Source organism: Rhinoraja longicauda, chromosome 3 (genome assembly GCF_053455715.1).
Source record: "Rhinoraja longicauda isolate Sanriku21f chromosome 3, sRhiLon1.1, whole genome shotgun sequence".
Taxonomy (NCBI): domain Eukaryota; kingdom Metazoa; phylum Chordata; class Chondrichthyes; order Rajiformes; family Arhynchobatidae; genus Rhinoraja; species Rhinoraja longicauda.
Window position 1 is genome coordinate 94,913,824 of NC_135955.1, and position 18,240 is coordinate 94,932,063.

At 49.6% G+C, this 18,240-nt stretch overlaps 1 protein-coding gene across 1 annotated transcript in view; it reads left to right on the forward strand.

Annotated features, from left to right (window-relative positions):
* The first annotated feature begins 7,420 nt into the window (after positions 1-7,420).
* The window catches only part of LOC144592188 (cadherin-related family member 2-like), an 89,160-nt gene continuing 78,340 nt past the window's right edge, over positions 7,421-18,240 (forward strand). The window contains exons 1-5 of the mRNA XM_078396667.1: positions 7,421-7,672; positions 8,672-8,757; positions 12,130-12,219; positions 14,531-14,673; positions 17,439-17,504. Coding sequence (XP_078252793.1) covers positions 8,694-8,757; positions 12,130-12,219; positions 14,531-14,673; positions 17,439-17,504 — 363 coding nt within the window. The 5' untranslated portion in view covers positions 7,421-7,672; positions 8,672-8,693. The remainder of the gene's footprint in view (positions 7,673-8,671; positions 8,758-12,129; positions 12,220-14,530; positions 14,674-17,438; positions 17,505-18,240) is intronic.

Here is an 18,240-nt window from a genome sequence, read left to right on the forward strand (position 1 = left end):
AAGTGTACAGAGAGAGGTACAATACTGTGTACTCGCTGGAGTTTAGAAGGATGAGGGGGGACCTCATTGAAACTTCTAGAATAATGAAATGCATAGATAGAGTGGATGTGGAGAGGATGTTTCCACTGGTGGGAGAGTCTAGGACCAGAGGACACAGCCTCAGAATTAAAGGGCGCTCTATAGACAATAGACAATAGGTGCAGGAAGAGGCCATTCGGCCCTTTGAGCCAGCACCGCCATTCAATGTGATCATGGCTGATCATTCTCAATCAGTGAAAAGCTTTTTTATTGCTTGCGGTCCAGTCGGCAAAAAGACTGTACATGACTACATCAAGCCATGTACAGATACAAGATAAAGGGAATAACGTTCAGTGCAAAATAAAGTCCAGTAAAGTCCGGATAACGATGGTCCAAGTGTCTCCAATGAGGTAGATGGGAGGTCAGGACTGTTCTCTTGGTGGTGACTGGTTAGTTCAGTTGCCTGATCACAGCTGAAACAGATAAAGGATATACATACAGTGCCCTCCATAATGTTCGGGACAAAGACCCATCATTTACTTATTTGCCTCTGTACTCCACGATTTGTAATGGAAGAAAATCACATGTGGTTAATGTGCACATTGTCAGATTTTATTAAAGGCCATTTTTATACATTTTGGTTTCACCATGTAGAAATTACAGCTATGTTTATACACAGTCCCCCCATTTCAGGGCACCATAATGTTTGGGACACATGGCTGGCTTCACAGGTGTTTGTAATTGCTCAGGTGTGTCTAATTGCCTCCTTAATGCAGGTATAAGAGAGCTCTCAGCACCTAGTCTTTCCTCCAGTCTTTCCATCACCTTTGGAAACTTTTATTGCTGTTTATCAACATGAGGACCAAAGTTGTGCCAATGAAAGTCAAAGAAGCCATTATGAGGCTGAGAAACGAGAATAAAACTGTTAGAGACATCAGCCAAACCTTAGGCTTACCAAAATCAACTGTTTGGAACATCATTAAGAAGAAAGAGAGCACTGGTGAGCTCACTAATCGCAAAGGGAACGCATTGCCAGGTGGGTGGTGGGGGCAGATACGATAGTGGCATTTCAGAGGCTTGTCAATAGGCGCATGGATATGGGTCGCACACAGGCAGAGGTGGTTCAAGTTTAACTGGATGTCATAGTGGGCACAGACATTGTGGGCCAAAGGGTCTGTTTCTGTGCTGTACTTTTCTATGTTTTATGTACATTTAATCTGGACTTTCCTTTCTTGGACTAACTTTACATTTTTTGTGTTAGTGTTTCTGACAATGAGATCTTCATATTTAAAGGGGTAATCCCTCTGCACAAACCGTAATTGCTGGAGGAATTCAACAGACCATGTCTGTGGAAGACATAGAAACATAGAGAACATGTTCCCAATGTTGGGGGAGTCCAGAACCAGGGGCCACAGTTTAAGAATAAGGGGTAGGCCATTTAGAACGGAGATGAGGAAAAACTTTTTCAGCCAGAGAGTTGTGAATCTGTGGAATTCTCTGCCTCAGAAGGCAGTGAATTCTCTGCCTCACCCAGCTGGCGGCCACGTGCTCCCGCTCCACCAATGGCGGCCGGGAGGCGGGTTGCCACGCAACCTCCGCTAGGCAAACACACTCAGCCCCGCTCGCCGAACACACTCCGTTGGCCTACACTGTCCGGGCCTGCAGTGTCCGGGCCTGCGGTGTCCGGGCCTACAGCACGTCCGGGCCAACGGTGTCCGGGCCTACAGCACCACCGGGCCTACAGCACGTCCGGGCCTAGTGTCCGGGCCTACGGTGTCCGGGCCTACAGCACCCCCGGGCCTAATACGAGACAAGGGCGGTCCCGTATTAGGGGGACAAACCAATTTAGCCCAAAATATGGGATGTCCCGGCTAATATGGGACAGTTGGCAACCCTCGATGCAACCCAAGATCCTGAACTACAGGGCAGCCAAGGACTTTATTCCTTGGAGCGCAGGAGGATGAGGGGTGAACGCCTCCGAACGCCTGGGCCTATGCGATCTCCCGGTCGCTCAACATTTTAATTCCCCCTCCCGTTCCCACACTGACCTTGCTGTCCTGGGCCTCCTCCAGTGATGCCCAACACAAATTGGACGAACAGCACCTCATATTTCGCTTCCAAACCAGCGAGATCAATAGCATCACATGGGGCACTGCATCAGTGCTACCTCCTGCACCCATGCAGAACTCACGGACTTCATTAACCTAACTACTCATTTCCATCCTGCACTCAAATTCACTTGGACCATCTCCGACACCACCCTGCCGTTTCTTGATCTCAATGTCTCCATCACAGGAGGCAGACTGCCGACTGACATCGAAACGTATTAGATTATTAAGGGGTTGGACACATTAGAGGCAGGAAACATGTTCCCAATGTTGGGGGAGTCCAGAACAAGGGGCCACAGTTTAAGAATAAGGGGTAGGCCATTTAGAACTGAGATGAGGAAAAACTTTTTAAGTCAGAGAGTTGTGAATCTGTGGAATTCTCTGCCTCAGAAGGCAGTGGAGGCCAATTCTCTGAATGCATTCAAGAGAGAGCTAGATAGAGCTCTTAAGGATAGCGGAGTCAGGGGGTATGGGGAGAAGGCAGGAACGGGGTACTGATTGAGAATGATCAGCCATGATCACATTGAATGGCGGTGCTGGCTCGAAGGGCTGAATGGCCACCTCCTGCACCTATTGTCTATTGTCTATTGTCTATTACAAGTCAAGTCAAGTCAAGTCAATTTTATTTGTATAGCACATTTAAAAACAATCCACATTGACCAAAGTGCTGTACATCAGTTCAGGTACTAAGAAACGAACATACAGTGGCACACAAACATAACAGCACATACATAAACTGTCAACAACCCCCCCTCAGAGGGCCTCAAACGCTAGGGAGTAGAAATAGGTTTTGAGCCTGGACTTAAAGGAGTCGATGGAGGGGGCAGTTCTGATGGGGAGAGGGATGCTGTTCCACAGTCTAGGAGCTGCAACCGCAAAAGCGCGGCCACCCCTGATTACAAACCCGCTGACGCCCACAGCTATCTAGACTCCACTTCCTCCCACCCTGCTTCCTGTTAAGACTCTATCCCTTACTCCCAATTCCCCCTCTATGCCGCATCTGCCAAGATGAGGTGTTCCACCTTATGCTCATCGGAGATGTCCTCATCCTTTAGGGAAGGGGGGTTCCCCTCTCCCATTGTAGATGAGGCTCTCACTAAGATTTCCTCAATATCCCGCAGCTCCGCTCTTGCTCCCCCTCCCCCCCAGTCGTATCAGGGACCAGAGTCCCCCTTGTCCAACATTTTCGCCGCCTCCAAAGAGATCCCACCACTGGTCACATCTTCCCATCTCCACATCTTTCAGCTTTCCGCAGAGACCGTTCCCTCCGTAACTCCCTGGTCCACTAGTCCCTCCCCACCCAAACCACCCCCTCCCCAGGTACCTTCCCCTGCAACCGCAGGAGATGCAACACCTGTCCCTGCACCTCCCCCCCTCCACTCCGTCCAAGGACCCCGACAGTCCTTTCAGGTGGGGCAGAGGTTCACCTGCACCTCCTCCAACCTCATCTACTGTATCCGCTGTTCCAGGTGTGGACTCCTGTGTATCGGCGCGACCAAACGCAGGCTCGGCGATCGTTTCGCCCAACACCTCTGCTCAGTCCGCCCAAACCTACCTGATCTCCCGGTGGCTCAGCACCTTAACTCCCCCTCCCCCTCCCACTCTGGAATATTGGCTTTTCTAACTTCAAGTAAAGGCCCTGTCCCACTTAGGCGACTTTTTAGGCGACTGCCGGTGACCGTCCAGTCGAAAAACCGGCGACTGGACCCCCCCCCCCCCCACGACAATGACTACGACAAGCTCCAACAACCTACCACCTAGTCGACGTCAAGCTACGGCAAGCTACCGACAACCGGCGACCCAATCGTCGCGACTTAGGACGTCCACCTACGACCGCACCTACGACAACCTACGACCACACAGGCGACAACCGAAGTCAACCTACGTCTACCCGCGACAAGCTACGACCGTGTTGGCGTGGACCCGGTGGGCCGAAAGGGCCTGTTTCCGCGCAGTATCTCTGAACTAAAGAATCTCACCATGACCTTATCACGCGTGGCAATAAAGTGTTCAGATCGGTTTTGAGGTTTTCCGTTCACATTTCATGCATTTGTCACCTCCACGCGAACCCTAAACATTGCTTCAGATACCACAAATTCACTTCTAGATTATTTCCAGCCCCCTTTATTTATTTTTTTGTTTTACATTTCCTGAACTTTTTACCACAATTCCCATCAGCCACCCAAGTGACTGCTGGTTCTTTGAGAGAATGTATATCCCTCTTCCAGGAACAGATTGCTTTCCTCCTCGACCGTTTGAACCTGTTAATCTCTTCCACCGGAGACATCTGGTAACGTAACAAGCGCTTACTCCTAACATCAGCGTCTGAGAAACGAGGTAGTTTGGTCCAGTTCCCATCCATCATTCTCCCCCCACCTCGTGACGTTCCCACACGGAGCGGAGATCTGCAAAGGTACAGAGAAGGTTCACCAGATTGATCCCTGGGATGGCAGGACTTTCATATGAAGAAAGACTGGATAGGCTAGGCTTGTACTCGCTGGAATTTAGAAGACTGAGGGGGGATCTTATAGAAACATATAAAATTCTTAAGGGGTTGGAGAGGCTAGATGCGGGAAGATTGTTCCCGATGTTGGGGAAGTCCAGAACCAGGGGTCACAGCTTAAGGATAAGGGGGAAGTCTTTTAGGACCGAGATGAGAAAACATTTCATCACACAGAGAGTGGTGAGTCTGTGGAATTCTCTGCCACAGAAGGTAGTTGAGGCCAGTTCATTGGCTATATTTAAGAGGGAGTTAGATGTGGCCCTTATCGCTAAAGGAATCGGGGGGTATGGAGAGAAGGCAGGTACAGGATACTGAGTTGGATGATCAGCCATGATCATATTGAATGGCGGTGCAGGCTCGAAGGGCCGAAAAGCCTACTCCTGCACCTATTTTCTATGTTTCTATGTAAACAGGAATAAGATCGTTAAAGGTTAAAATCTGCAGGAGTCACACATAGTTTAGATTTAGATTTAGAGATACAGCACGGAAACAGGCCCTTCGGCCCACCGGGTCCGCGCCGCCCAGCGATCCCCGCACATTAACACTATCCTACACACACACTAGGGACAATTTTTACATTTTCCCAGCCAATTAACCTACAGACCTGCACGTCTTTGGAGTGTGGGAGGAAACCGAAGATCTCGGAGAAAACCCACGCAGGTCACGGGGAGAACGTACAAACTCCGTACAGACGGCGCCCGTAGTCAGGATCGAACCTGAGTCTCCGGCGCTGCATTCGCTGTAAGGCAGCAACTCTACCGCTGCGCCACCGTTAGAGATACAGTGTGGAACCGGGCCCTCCGGCCCACCCGAGTCCGCACCAACCAGTGAGCCATAGACAGAGAAAATAGGTGCAGGAGTAGGCCCTTCGGCCCTTCAGCGTAGGTTCACGAGGTTAATTCCCAGGATGGTGGGACTGTCGTACGTTGAAAGACTGGAGCGACTGGGCTTGTATTCACTGGAGTTTAGAAGGATGAGAGGGGATCTTATAAAGACGTATAAAATTATAAAAGGACTGGACAAGCCGGATGCAGGAAATATGTTCCCAATGTTGGGGGAGTCCAGAACCAGGGGCCACAGTCTAAGAATAAAGGGGAGGCCGTTTAAAACTGAGGTGAGAAGGAACTTTTTCACCCAGAGAGTTGTGAAGCTGTGGAATTCGCTGCCTCAGAGGGCAGTGGAGGCCAATTCTCTGGATGAATTTAAGAGAGAGTTAGATAGAGCTCTTAATGATAGCGGAGTCAGGAGGTATGGGGAGAAGGCAGGAATGGGGTACTGATTGTGGATATCAGCCATGATCACAGTGAATGGCAGTATTTATTCACAAAATGCTGGAGTAACTCAGCGGGTCAGGCTGCATCTCTGGAGAGAAGGAATGGGTGACAGACTGAAGAAGGGTCTCGACCCGAAACATCATCCATTCCTTCTGTCCAGAGATGCTGACCCGCAGGTTTGTAGGTAGTGTAAAAAAATAACTGCAGATGCTGGTGCAAATCAAAGGTATTTATTTCACAAAATGCTGGAGTAACTCAGCAGGTCAGGCAGCATCTCAGGAGAGAAGGAATGGGAGACGTTTCGGGTCGAGACCCTTCTTCAGACTGATGTCAGTGGGGCGGGACAAAGGAAGGATATAGGTGGAGACAGGAAGATAGAGGGAGAACTGGGAAGAGGAGGGGAAGAGAGGGACAGAGGAACTATCTAAAGAGTAGGTTAATTGGCTTGGTAAATGTTTAAAAAAACATTGTCCCTAGTGGGTGTAGGATAGTGTTAGTGTGTGGGGATCGCTGGTCGGCGCGGACCCGGTGGGCCAAACGGGCCTGTTTCCACGCTGTATCTCTAAACTAAACTAAACTAGACCACCCTCTGTGTTAAAAAAACCTGCCCTGCACATCTTTTTACAACCTTGGCCCTCTCGAAACTACGCCCGCTAGTATTTGATATTTCTATCTTGGGGGTTGAGTATAGGAGCAAAGAGGTCCTTCTGCAGTTGTACAGGGCCCTAGTGAGACCGCACCTGGAGTACTGTGTGCAGTTTTGGTCTCCAAACTTTAGGAAGGACATTCTTTGAGGGAGTGCAGCGTAGGTTTACTAGGTTAATTCCCGGAATGTCGGGACTGTCGTATGTTGAAAGACTGGAGCGACTAGGCTTGTATACACTGGAATTTAGAAGGATGAGAGGAGATGTTATCGAAACATATAAGATTATTAAGGGGTTGGACATGTTAGAGGCAGGAAACATGTCCTCAATGTTGGGGGAGTCCAGAACAAGGGGCCACAGTTTAAGAATAAGGGGTAGGCCATTTAGAACGGAGATGAGGAAAAACCTTTTCAGTCAGAGAGTTGTGAATCTGTGGAATTCTCTGCCTCGGAAGGCAGTGGAGGCCAATTCTCTGAATGCATTCAAGAGAGAGCTGGATAGAGCTCTTAAGGATAGCGGAGTCAGGGGGTATGGGGAGAAGGCAGGAACGGGGTACTGATTGAGAATGATCAGCCATGATCACATTGAATGGCGGTGCTGGCTTGAAGGGCCGAATGGCCTCCTCCTGCACCTATTGTCTATTGTCGATAACAACTCTACACTGTGAGAGCAATTTGCTTTTGTCCTCTACACGGCCGTCCGCTCCCATCGAGTCTCTTGATGATGATTACTTGTGATGGCCTGGAGTTCCCAAATGACTTCAAACCCAGATTTAATGGGCGCTAAGAGTTGGCGTTGCCACGGCAATCTCCCCCCCCCCTCCCCCCAAGTTGAGTTGTCTGCCAGAAGTTACTCCGGACTGTTTCACGACAACACACGTCGTTGCCTTGCTGCGGATTTATTCAATAGTTGGGCCCGGAATATTCCGTGGCAAATGTGCCGAGTTGAGATAACTTCTGCAGAGACTTCAAAAAGCTTTGAAGGCGTTCAATAAAATGCAGAATCTCTCTCCCGGTATTGGCAGGTGCACTGTGGAAAACTAACAGGATTTCGAAAGTGTGCGTACGTGTGTGGTCGGATTTTGGATACAACCCTTCTACGTCTTAATTAAGCCTGAAACAGAAGGTAAGGCTGCAATCATCATCTGGATATAGATCTTTTTTTTCTTCTCGTTCGTTATGTTGTTTGCAGAGTACTGTGTTTACATCTAGTCTGTTTACATCTAGTCTGAAGAAGGGTCTCGACCCCAAAACGTCACCCATTCCTTCTCTCCGGAGATGCTGTCTGACCCGCTGAGTTACTCCAGCGTTTTGTGAATAAATACCTTCAATTTGTACCAGCATCTGCAGTTATTTTAGACAATAGACAATAGACAATAGACAATAGGTGCAGGAGGAGGCCATTCGGCCCTTCGAGCCAGCACTGCCATTCAATGTGATCATGGCTGATCATTCTCAATCAGTACCCCGTTCCTGTCTTCTCCCCATACCCCCTGACTCCGCTATCCTTAAAACCTCTATTTAGCTCTCTCTTGAATGCATTCAGAGAATTGGCCTCCACTGCCTTCTGAGGCAGAGAATTCCACAGATTCACAACTCTCTGACTGAAAAAGTTTTTCCTCATCTCTGTTCTAAATGGCCTACCCCTTATTCTTAAACTGTGGCCCCTGGTTCTGGACTCCCCCAACATTGGGATCATGTTTCCTGCCTCTAACGTGTCAGGGGGTATGGGGAGAAGGCAGGAACAGGGTAGTGATTGAGAATGATCAGCCATGATCACATTGAATGGCGGTGCTGGCTCAAAGGGCCGAATGGCCTCCTCCTGCACCTATTGTCTATTGTCTATTGTCTATTTATTCTATATACCTTCTATATCTCTTGTTTCTCACTCCCATGACTCTCAGTCTGAAGAAGGGTCTCGACCCGAAACGTCACCTATCCATGTTCTCCACAGATGCTGCCTGACCCGCTGAGTTACTCCAGCACTCTGTGAAATTTCACCTATCCACGTTCTCCAGAGATGCTGCCTGACCCGCTGAGTTACTCCAGCACTTTGCGTCTGTTTTTTAAATATATTTGACAGGTTTGCTTAACGGCAATATTGAAGACGATTCCTTTTTTACAGGTGTTTGTGTAAAGTTCCAGAAATGGTGTTTAAGCAAATGAACATTCTTCAGTGTTTCTTGGCAATCTGTGTCATTCTTATTTCACGTAAGTGATTTTAACGACAAGCTCGATTATTAAACGTATAAGATTATTAAGGGGTTGGACACGTTAGAGGCAGGAAACATGTTCCCAATGTTGGGGGAGTCCAGAACCAGGGGCCACAGTTGAAGAATAAGGGGTAGGCCATTTAGAACGGAGATGAGGAAAACTTTTTCAGTCAGAGAGTTGTGAATCTGTTGAATTCTCTGCCTCAGAGGGCAGTGGAGGCCAATTCTCTGAATACATTCAAGAGAGAGCTCGATAGAGCTCTTAAGGATAGCGGAGTCAGGGGGTACGGGGAGAAGGCAGGAACGGGGTACTGACTGAGAATGATCAGCCATGATCACATTGAATGGCGGTGCTGGCTCGAAGGGCCGAATGGCCTCCTCCTGCACCTATTGTCTATTGTCTATTGTCTAATGCTCAGGTACAGGGAACACAGGCAGTACAGCACAGGAACAGGCCCTTCGGCCCACAATGCTTGTGCCTTTCATGATGTCAAGAGAAACTGACCCCGTCTGTCCATACACAGGTTCATAAGTTCTCGGAGCAGAATTAGGCCATTCAGCCCATTGTCTGATCTATCTTTCCCTATTCTGCCTTTAACCCATTACCCCTAACACCCTCACTACTCAAGAACAGGCCCTTCAGCCCAACTTGCCCACACTGGCCAACATGTCCCATCTACACTAGTCCCACCTGCCTGCGTTTGGTCCATATCCCTCCAAACCTGTCCTGTCCATGTACCTAACAGTCTAACTGTTTCTTAAACGTTGGGATAGTCCCAGCCTCAACTACCTCCTCTGGCAGTTTGTTTCCCTTCACCTTGAACCTGTGTCCTCTGGTCCTCGATTCCCCTACTCTGGGCAAGAGACTCTGTGCATCTACCTGATTTATTCCTCTTATGATTTTGTACACCTCCATAAGATCACCCCTCATCCTCCTGCGCTCCAAGGAATAGAGACCCAGCCTGCTCAACCTCTCCCAGTAGCTCACACCCTCTAATCCTGGCAACATCCTCGTAAATCTTCTCTGAACCTGTTTTCCACCTTGACAATATCTATCCTATAACATGGTGCCTAGAACTGAACACAATACTCTCAATGCGATCTCACCAATGTCTTATTCGACTGCAACCTGACCTCCCAACTTCTATACACTATACACTGACTGATGAAGGCCAATGTGCCAAATGCCTTTTTGACCCCCTTATCTACCTGCGACTCCACCTTCAGTGAACTATGTACCTGCACTCCTAGATCCCTCTGCTCCACAACACTCCCCAGAGGTCTACCATTCACTGTGTAGTAGGGTTGCCAACTGTCCCGTATTAGCCGGGACATCCCATATTTTGGGCTAAATTGGTTTGTCCTGTACGGGACCGCCCTTGTCCCGTATTTGGCCCGGGGGGCGCTGTAGGCCCGGGAGTCGCTGTAGGCCCGGACACTGTGGGCCCGGACACTGTGGGCCCGGACACTGTGGGCCCGGGCACTGTGGGCTCGGGCACTGTGGGCCCGGGCACTGTGGGCCCGGGCACTGTGGGCCCGGGCACTGTGGGCCCGGACACTGTAGGTCTGGACAGCGTAGGTCTGGAGGCCCGGGCGCCACCTAACAGAGGTTGCATAGCAACCCGCCTCCCAGCCTGGGCGGCCGCCATTGGTGGAGCGGGAGCATGTGGCCGCTGGCTGGGTGAGGTCACGTGGGGCGCGGGGCAGTGACGTCACCTTGTCCCGTATTTGGGAGTGAGGTAGTTGGCAACCCTACTGTATTGGTCCTGCCCTTGTTAGACTTCCCCAAAATGCAACACCTCACATTTCTCCGTATTAAATTCCATCATCCATTCGTCAGCCCACCTGGCCAATCGATCCAGATCCTGCTGCAATCGTTCACAATCATCTTCACTCTGCAGAACCACTCACTTTTGTACCCCTTCGCTACGTGCTCAGCCACCCACTTTTGCATCACTGGGATTTTGTAATCCAAGTCTGTACAACCTCTCCCCGTAGCTGAAACCCTCTAATTCTGGTAAATCTCCACTGTAGCCTGTACAAAGTCTTCAGATCCTTCCTGCAATACCCCGAAATGTTGCCTATGGTTCCTATGGAGCTGCATCATGACATTTTAGTTTAGTTTAGTTTAGAGATACAGCGCGGAAACAGGCCCTTCGGCCCACCGGGTCTGCGCCGACCAGCGATCCCCGCACACTAAAATTATCCTACGCACACTAGGATGTAGGTTAATTGGCTTGGTAAATATAAACATTGTCCCTGGTGGGTGTAGGATAGTGTTAGTGTGCGGGGATCACTGGTCGGCGCGGACCCGGTGGGCCGAAGGGCCTGTTTCCGCGCTGTATCTCTAAACTAAACTAAACTAGGGACAATTTACAACTTTGTACCAAGCCAATTACCTACATACCTGCACGTCTTTGGAGTGTGGGAGGAGACCGAAGATCTCGGAGAAAACCCACGCAGGTCACGGGGAGAACGTACAAACTCTGTACAGACAGCGCCCGTGGTCGGGATCAAACCCGGGTCTCTGGCGCTGTGAGGCAGCAACTCTACCGCTGCGCCACCGTATCACCCTTAGACAGAGAAACAGGATAGCAGAGTCAGGGGGTATGGGGAGAAAGCAGGAACGGGGTACTGATTGAGAATGATCAGCCATGATCACATTGAATGGCGGTGCTGGCTCGAAGGGCCGAATGGCCTCCTCCTGCACCTATTGTCTATTGTCTATTGTCTATTCAGAAGACTCAGCATCAATTCTTTCAACTCGTGTTATGCCACATTTTATAGAATCTCAAAGATAAATTAACTTGTTTTAATTTGAGGAAGGACATCCTTGCTATTGAGGCAGTGCAGCGTAGGTTCACGAGATTGATCCCTAGGATGGCGGGACTGTCATATGAGGAAAGATTGAAAAGCTTGTATACACTGGAGTTTAGAAGGGTGAGAGGGGATCTGATAGAAACATATAAAATTATAAAAGGACTGGACAAGCTAGATGCAGGAAAAATGTTCCCAATGTTGGGCGAGTCCAGAACCAGGGGCCACACAGTCTTAGAATAAAGGGGAGGCCATTTAAAACTGAGGTGAGAAGAAACTTTTTCACCCAGAGAGTTGTGAATTTGTGGAATTCTCTGCCACAGAGGGCAGTGGAGGCCGATTCACTGGATGGATTTAAGAGAGAGTTAGATAGAGCTCTAGGGGCTAGCGGAATCAAGGGATACGGGGAGAAGGCAGCAACGGGTTACTGATTGAGAATGATCAGCCATGATCATATTGAATGGCGGTGCTGGCTCGAAGGGCCAAATTACCTCCTCCTGCACCTATTTTCTATGTTTCTATGTTTCTAAGTATTGTTCTAACTATTTTCCAGAAAAATCTATTTCCGTTTGGTCGCAAAACCTTGCTCCGATGTTTTTGTCGAACATGACTGTTGTGCGGCTGCCTGAAGACGCAGCAAAAGGTCAATTAAAATTTTGTTTACTTTGGAGATACAGCGCGGAAACAGGCCCTTCGGCCCACCGAGTCCACACTGACCGGCGATCCCCTCGTCTATCAACACTATCCTACACACCAGGAACAATCTACAATCGTTACCAAAGCCAATTAACCTAAAATCGGCATGTCTATGGAGCGTGGGAGGAAACCAGAGCACCTGGAGAAAACCCACGCGGTCCCTTGGGAGAACGCACAAACTCCCGTTCGGACAGCACCCGTAGTCAGGATCGAGCCCGGGGTCTCTGGCGCCGTGAGGCACCAAACTCGACGTGGCACCACCAACAATGATAGAATTCTCATAGGCCCTTCGGCCCACAATGTTCATGCCAGGTTAAACTAATCTCCTCTGCCTGCACGTGACCCATATCCCTCCATCCCCTTCATGTCCACGTGCCTGTCTAAAAACCTCTTAAACGCCACTATCGTTATCTGCCTCCACCACCGCCCCTGGCAGCCCGTTCCAGGCCCCCTCGATAAACGTTGCCCCTCTCACCTTAGACCTATGCCCTTTAGTATTTGATCTTCCCATCCTGGGTAGGTGAGGCAGGGACTATTGCAACGTTTCAGAAGCAATTCGGCAGGCCCATGGATAAGGTACCTTTAGAGGGATAGGGGCCAAATGTGGGCAATTGGGACCAGTGTAGATGGGATATGTTGGTCGGTGTGGGCAAGTTGGGCCTAAGGGCCTGTTTAGTTTAGTTTAGTTTAGAGATACAGCGCGGAACCAGGCCCTTCGGCCCATCGGGTCCGCGCCGACCAGCATATTAATACTATCCTACACACACTAGGGATAATTTTTTTTTACATTCACCAAGTCAATTAACCTACAAACCTGTACGTCTTTGGAGTGTTTCTATGCCTGTCTACACTGTAATTATACTTTGAATGCATGGATGAATATTTTAGAAACATAGAAACATGGAAAATAGGTGCAAGAGGAGGCCATTCGGCCCTTCGAGCCAGCACCGCCATTCATTGTGGTTATGGCTGATCATCCACAATCAATAACCCGTACCTGCCTTCTCCCCATATCCCTTGATTCCACTAGCCCCCAGAGCTTTATCTAACTCTCTCTTAAATCCATCCAGTGAATTGGCCTCCACTGCCCTCTGTGGCAGAGAATTCCACAAATTCACAACTCTCTGGCTGAAGAAGTTCCTTCTCACCTCAGTTTTAAACGGCCTCCCCTTTATTCTTAGACTGTGTGGCCCCTGGTTCTGGACTCCCCCAACATTGGGAACATCTTTCCTGCATCGAGCTTGTCCAGTCCTTTTATAATTTTATACGTCTCTAGAAGATCCCCTCTCAGTTTTATTGTCACAGTAATATTCTTTGTTTGCATATCCAAGGTAGGCAAACAGTCACCACATAAAGGGCGCCGACGAAGTTACAAAGTACCCCCCGCGCCAAGTCCCCCTTTGTTCTGCCCCCCTCTCTCACGGCGGTCCCCCCTCCCCGGGTCCTCCATTGTCCCTTCCTCCCGGCGGTGGCGGCCTCTGACTCCCACGTGTTCCGTCCTCGCCCGTCGGTCGGCGCCATCATCGACCGCCGCGCCTTGACCTCTCCGCTATCGCCGCTGGGTCCCCAGCCGCGGGCTCCATCGACCCAGACTCCGTCGACTCTGCCGGCCGTGGGCTTCGACCCCATGGGGGCTCCGACCTCGCCGACACCGCGCCGGCGCCGGGAGGAATCTGCCGCAGGGGCACGCCGGGAGACGATGTGCTCGCGTCCTGTTATAGTTTCAGAGAAACAGGGCGGGAACAGGCCCTTCGGCCCACCGGGTCCGCGCCGACCAGCGATCCCCGCACACTAACACTGTCCCACACACACACTAGGAACACTTGTTTACATTTACCAAGCCAATTAACTTACAAACCTGTACGTCACAGAGTCATAGAATCACAGAGTGATACAGTGTGGAAACAGGCCCTTCGGCCCAACTCGCCCACACCAGCCAACAATGTCCCAGCTTCACTAGCCCCACTTGCCTGCGCTTGGTCCATATCCCTCCAAACCTGTCCAACTGTTTCTTAAACTATGGGATAGTCATTTGGAGTGTGGGAGGAAACTGAAAATCCCGCAGGTCACGGGGAGAACGTACAAACTCTGTACAGACAGCACCCGCAGTCGGGATGGAACCCGGGTCTCTGGCGCTGTAAGCGCTGTAAGGCAGCAACTCGACCTCTGAGCCACCGTGCCGCCCAAAATAATAGTCTAAACTAAAGTCTCCCGATATTTTCACCATTACATAATGTCATCTCATGTTCCCTCTCCAGGTACATCTGTATTCCGGATAGCAGCCGAAGACAAGGATGATGACCCACTTCTCTACGGATCGGAGGGAGAATTAGCATCAATTTATTTCACAGTAGACACCACCAATGGTGACGTCCATGTTAAAGAGGCCATTGACAGAGAGGTTCATCTGTTTTTTTTGCTCTGATTTACCGATTAGTTTATCTATTGTTGATGCAAAACCAAACTGGCGATGGAGATACTGGTTGTCCCTGGATCACGAGTGCCTGATTTATGGACAATCCATAAACACAAACAATTGTTTGGGATATGCTGGTGGCCTTGCCGAGGCAGCGTGAAGTTCAATTTAGTTTATTGTCACGTGTACCGAGGTACAGTGAAAAGCTTTTGTTGCTTGCTAACCGGTCAGTGGAAAGACAATGCATGATTACAATCGAGCCGTCCACAGTGTACGATAATGTATATGATATATGATAAGTATATGATAAGGGAATAACGTTTAGTGCAAGGTAAAGCCAGCAAAGTCCAATCAAGGATAGTCCGAGGGTCACCAATGAGGTAGATAGTAGTTCAGCACTGCTCTCTGGTTGTGGTAGGATGGTTCAGTTGCCTGATAACAGCCGGGAAGAAACTATCCCTGAATCTGGAGCTGTGCGTTTTCACACTTCTGTACCTCTTGCCCGATGGGAGAGGGGAGAAGAGGGAGTGGCCGGGGTGAGACTGGTCCTTGATTATGCTGCTGGCCTTGCCGAGGCAGCGTGAGGTGTAGATGGAGTCAGTGGAAGGGAGGTTGGTTTGTGCGATGGTCTGGGTTGTGTCCACAATTCGCTGCAATTTCTTGGGGCGATGTTGAACCTTAGTAAAACACAGCGTTGGTCATAAGCAGAACATTCTGATCAATGCAGGATACAATAATTCAGGTTGTGGATACCCTTGAGGAAGTACAGAAAAAAACCCACTCAGAGCAGCAGGGAAAGTTGTTGGGAGATTTGCTGGAATTGAACAAAGTGCTGATGGCTTTGGAGAGAGGAAATGGGAAGAGGGGAAATGTTTCCATATGTTTGGTTTAGATTCGTTTATTTCAGTCAGTTTAGATTAGTTCAGTTTAGTTAATTGTCACGTGTACTGAGGTACAGTGAAAAGCTGATACAGTGCGGAAACAGGCCCTTTGGCCCAACTCACCCACACCGGCCAACAATGTCCCAGCTACACTAGTCCCACTTGCCCTTGCATGGTCCATATCCCTCCAAACCTGTCCTATCCATGTACCTGTCCAACTGTTTCTTGAACGATGGGATAGTCCCAGCCTCAATTACCTCCTCCGGCAGCTCTTTCCATACACCCACCACCCTCTGTGTGAAAAAGATACCCCTCGGATTCCTATTAAATCTTTTCCCCTTCACCTTGAACCTGTGTCCTCTGGTCCTCGATTCCACAACTCTGGGCAAGAGACGCTGTCCGATCTATTCCTCCCATGATGTTGTTGCGTGCTAACCAGTCAGCTGAAAGACAATACATGATTATAATCGAGCCGTCCACAGTGTAACAGATACAGGATCAGGGGAATAATGTAGTCTAAGAAAATAACTGCAGATGCTGGTACAAATCGCAGGTATTTATTCACAAAATTCTGGAGTAACTCAGTGGGTCAGGCAGCATCTCAGGAGAGAGGGAATGGGTGACGTTTCGGGTCGAGACCCTTCCTTTTGGAGAGGTCAGGGAGTATATGATACAGTTCTAACAAGTTCGGCAATTGAACCAGCACGCAACAAAAAGCTTTTCACTGTACCTCAGTACATGTGACAGTGAACTAATCAGCCTCCATCCGGATTGTCCAGCGAATCATCGTCCCTGTCCTTGCCCGGTAGGGTTGCCAACTGTCCCGTATTAGCCGGGACATCCCGTATTTTGGGCTAAATTGGTTGGTCCCGTACGGGACCGCCCTTGTCCCGTATTAGTAGGGTTGCCAACTTCCTCACTCCCAAATACGGGACAAGGTGACGTCACCTTGGAGCGCTTGGCCACTGGCTGGGTGGGGCGCGGGGCGGTGACGTCACCTTGTCCCTTATTTGGGAGTGAGGAAGTTGGCAACCCCATTGCCCGGACACCTTCAACTTTGGTGCCCCTGGGATGCCTCCCACAGCCGAACTTGACCGGGAAATCCATTAAAATACTTGGCATCTGAATTGTGATTATATTACAGCAGGCAGTGAAGAAAGCCAATGGCATGTTGGCCTTCATAACAAGAGAAGTTGAGTACAGGAGCAAAGAGGTCCTTCTGCAGTAGTACAGGGCCCTAGTGAGACCGCACCTGGAGTACTGTGTGCAGTTTTGGTCTCCAAACTTGAGGAAGGATATTTTTGCTATTGAGGGCGTGCAGCGTAGGCTAATTCCCAGAATGGCGGGACTGTCGTATGTTGAAAGACTAGAGCGACTAGACCTGTATACACTGGAATTTAGAAGGATGAGAGGGGACCTTATCGAAACATATAAGATTATTAAGGGATTGGACACGCTAGAGGCAGGAAACATGTTCCCGATGTTGGGGGAGTCCAGAACTAGGGGCCATGGTTTAAGAATAAGGGGTAGGCCATTTAGAACGGAGATGAGGAAAAACATTTCAGGGAATGTTCCATGCTCAGAGAGTTGTGAATTTGTGGAGTTCTCTGCCTCAGAAGGCAGTGGAGGCCGATTCTCTGGATGCTTTCAAAAGAGAGCTAGATAGAGCTCTTAAGGATAGCGGAGTCAGGGGGTATGGGGAGAAGGCAGGAACGGGGTACTGATTGTGGATGATCAGCCATGATCACATTGAATGGCGGTGCTGGCTCGAAGGGCCGAATGGCCTCCTCCTGCACCTATTGTCTATTGTCTATGGTCTATTATACATTGCGTGTTTTGTCTGCATAACTGCAGTCTGCTTTTTTGCAGGTGTTTGCAAGCAGTGATGATCACTTTGGAATAACGATTACAGTTGCCGATGGAATAAATGCTTTGGTAAGTGACATGAGAAGGTTTTATCAGCACTTCCCCTTCCCTGCACTCTCGGAACCCATTCTCAAAGCCTTTGTTCCAAGTCCATTGAACAACAGTTTAGTTTAGTTTAGTTTAGAGATGCAGCGCGGAAACAGGCCCTATCGGCCCACCGTGTCCGCGCCGACCAGCGATCCCCGCACACTAACACTATCCTACACCCACCAGGGACAATTTTTACATTTACCGAGCCAATTAACCTACAAACCTGTACATCTTTGGAGTGTGGGAGGAAACCGAAGATCTGGGAGAAAACCCACGCAGGTCACGGGGAGAACGTACAAACTCCGTACAGACAGCGCCCGTAGTCAGGATGGAACCCGGGTCTCTGTCTCTGCGTTCGCTGGAAGGCAGCAACTCTACCGCTGCGCCACCGTGCCGATACTTGATTTGGGTGATCTCTGCAAAATATTTAAAATAACTCCTCAGTGGCGCCGGTGGGAGTGCAACTGCCTCAGAGGGCCAGGTTCAATTCTGACCTCGGGCGCTGTCTGTGTGGAGTTTGCACGTTCTGTGTGTGTGTGTGCGTGTGCGTGTGCGTGTGCGTGTGCGTGTGCGTGTGTGTTGTGCGTGTGTGCGTGTGTATGTGTGTGTGTGCGTGCTACATTGAGAACATGTTTCCTGCCTCTAACGTGTCCAGCCCCTTAATAATCTTGTATGTTTCTATACGATCCCCTCTCATCCTTCTAAGTTCCAGTGA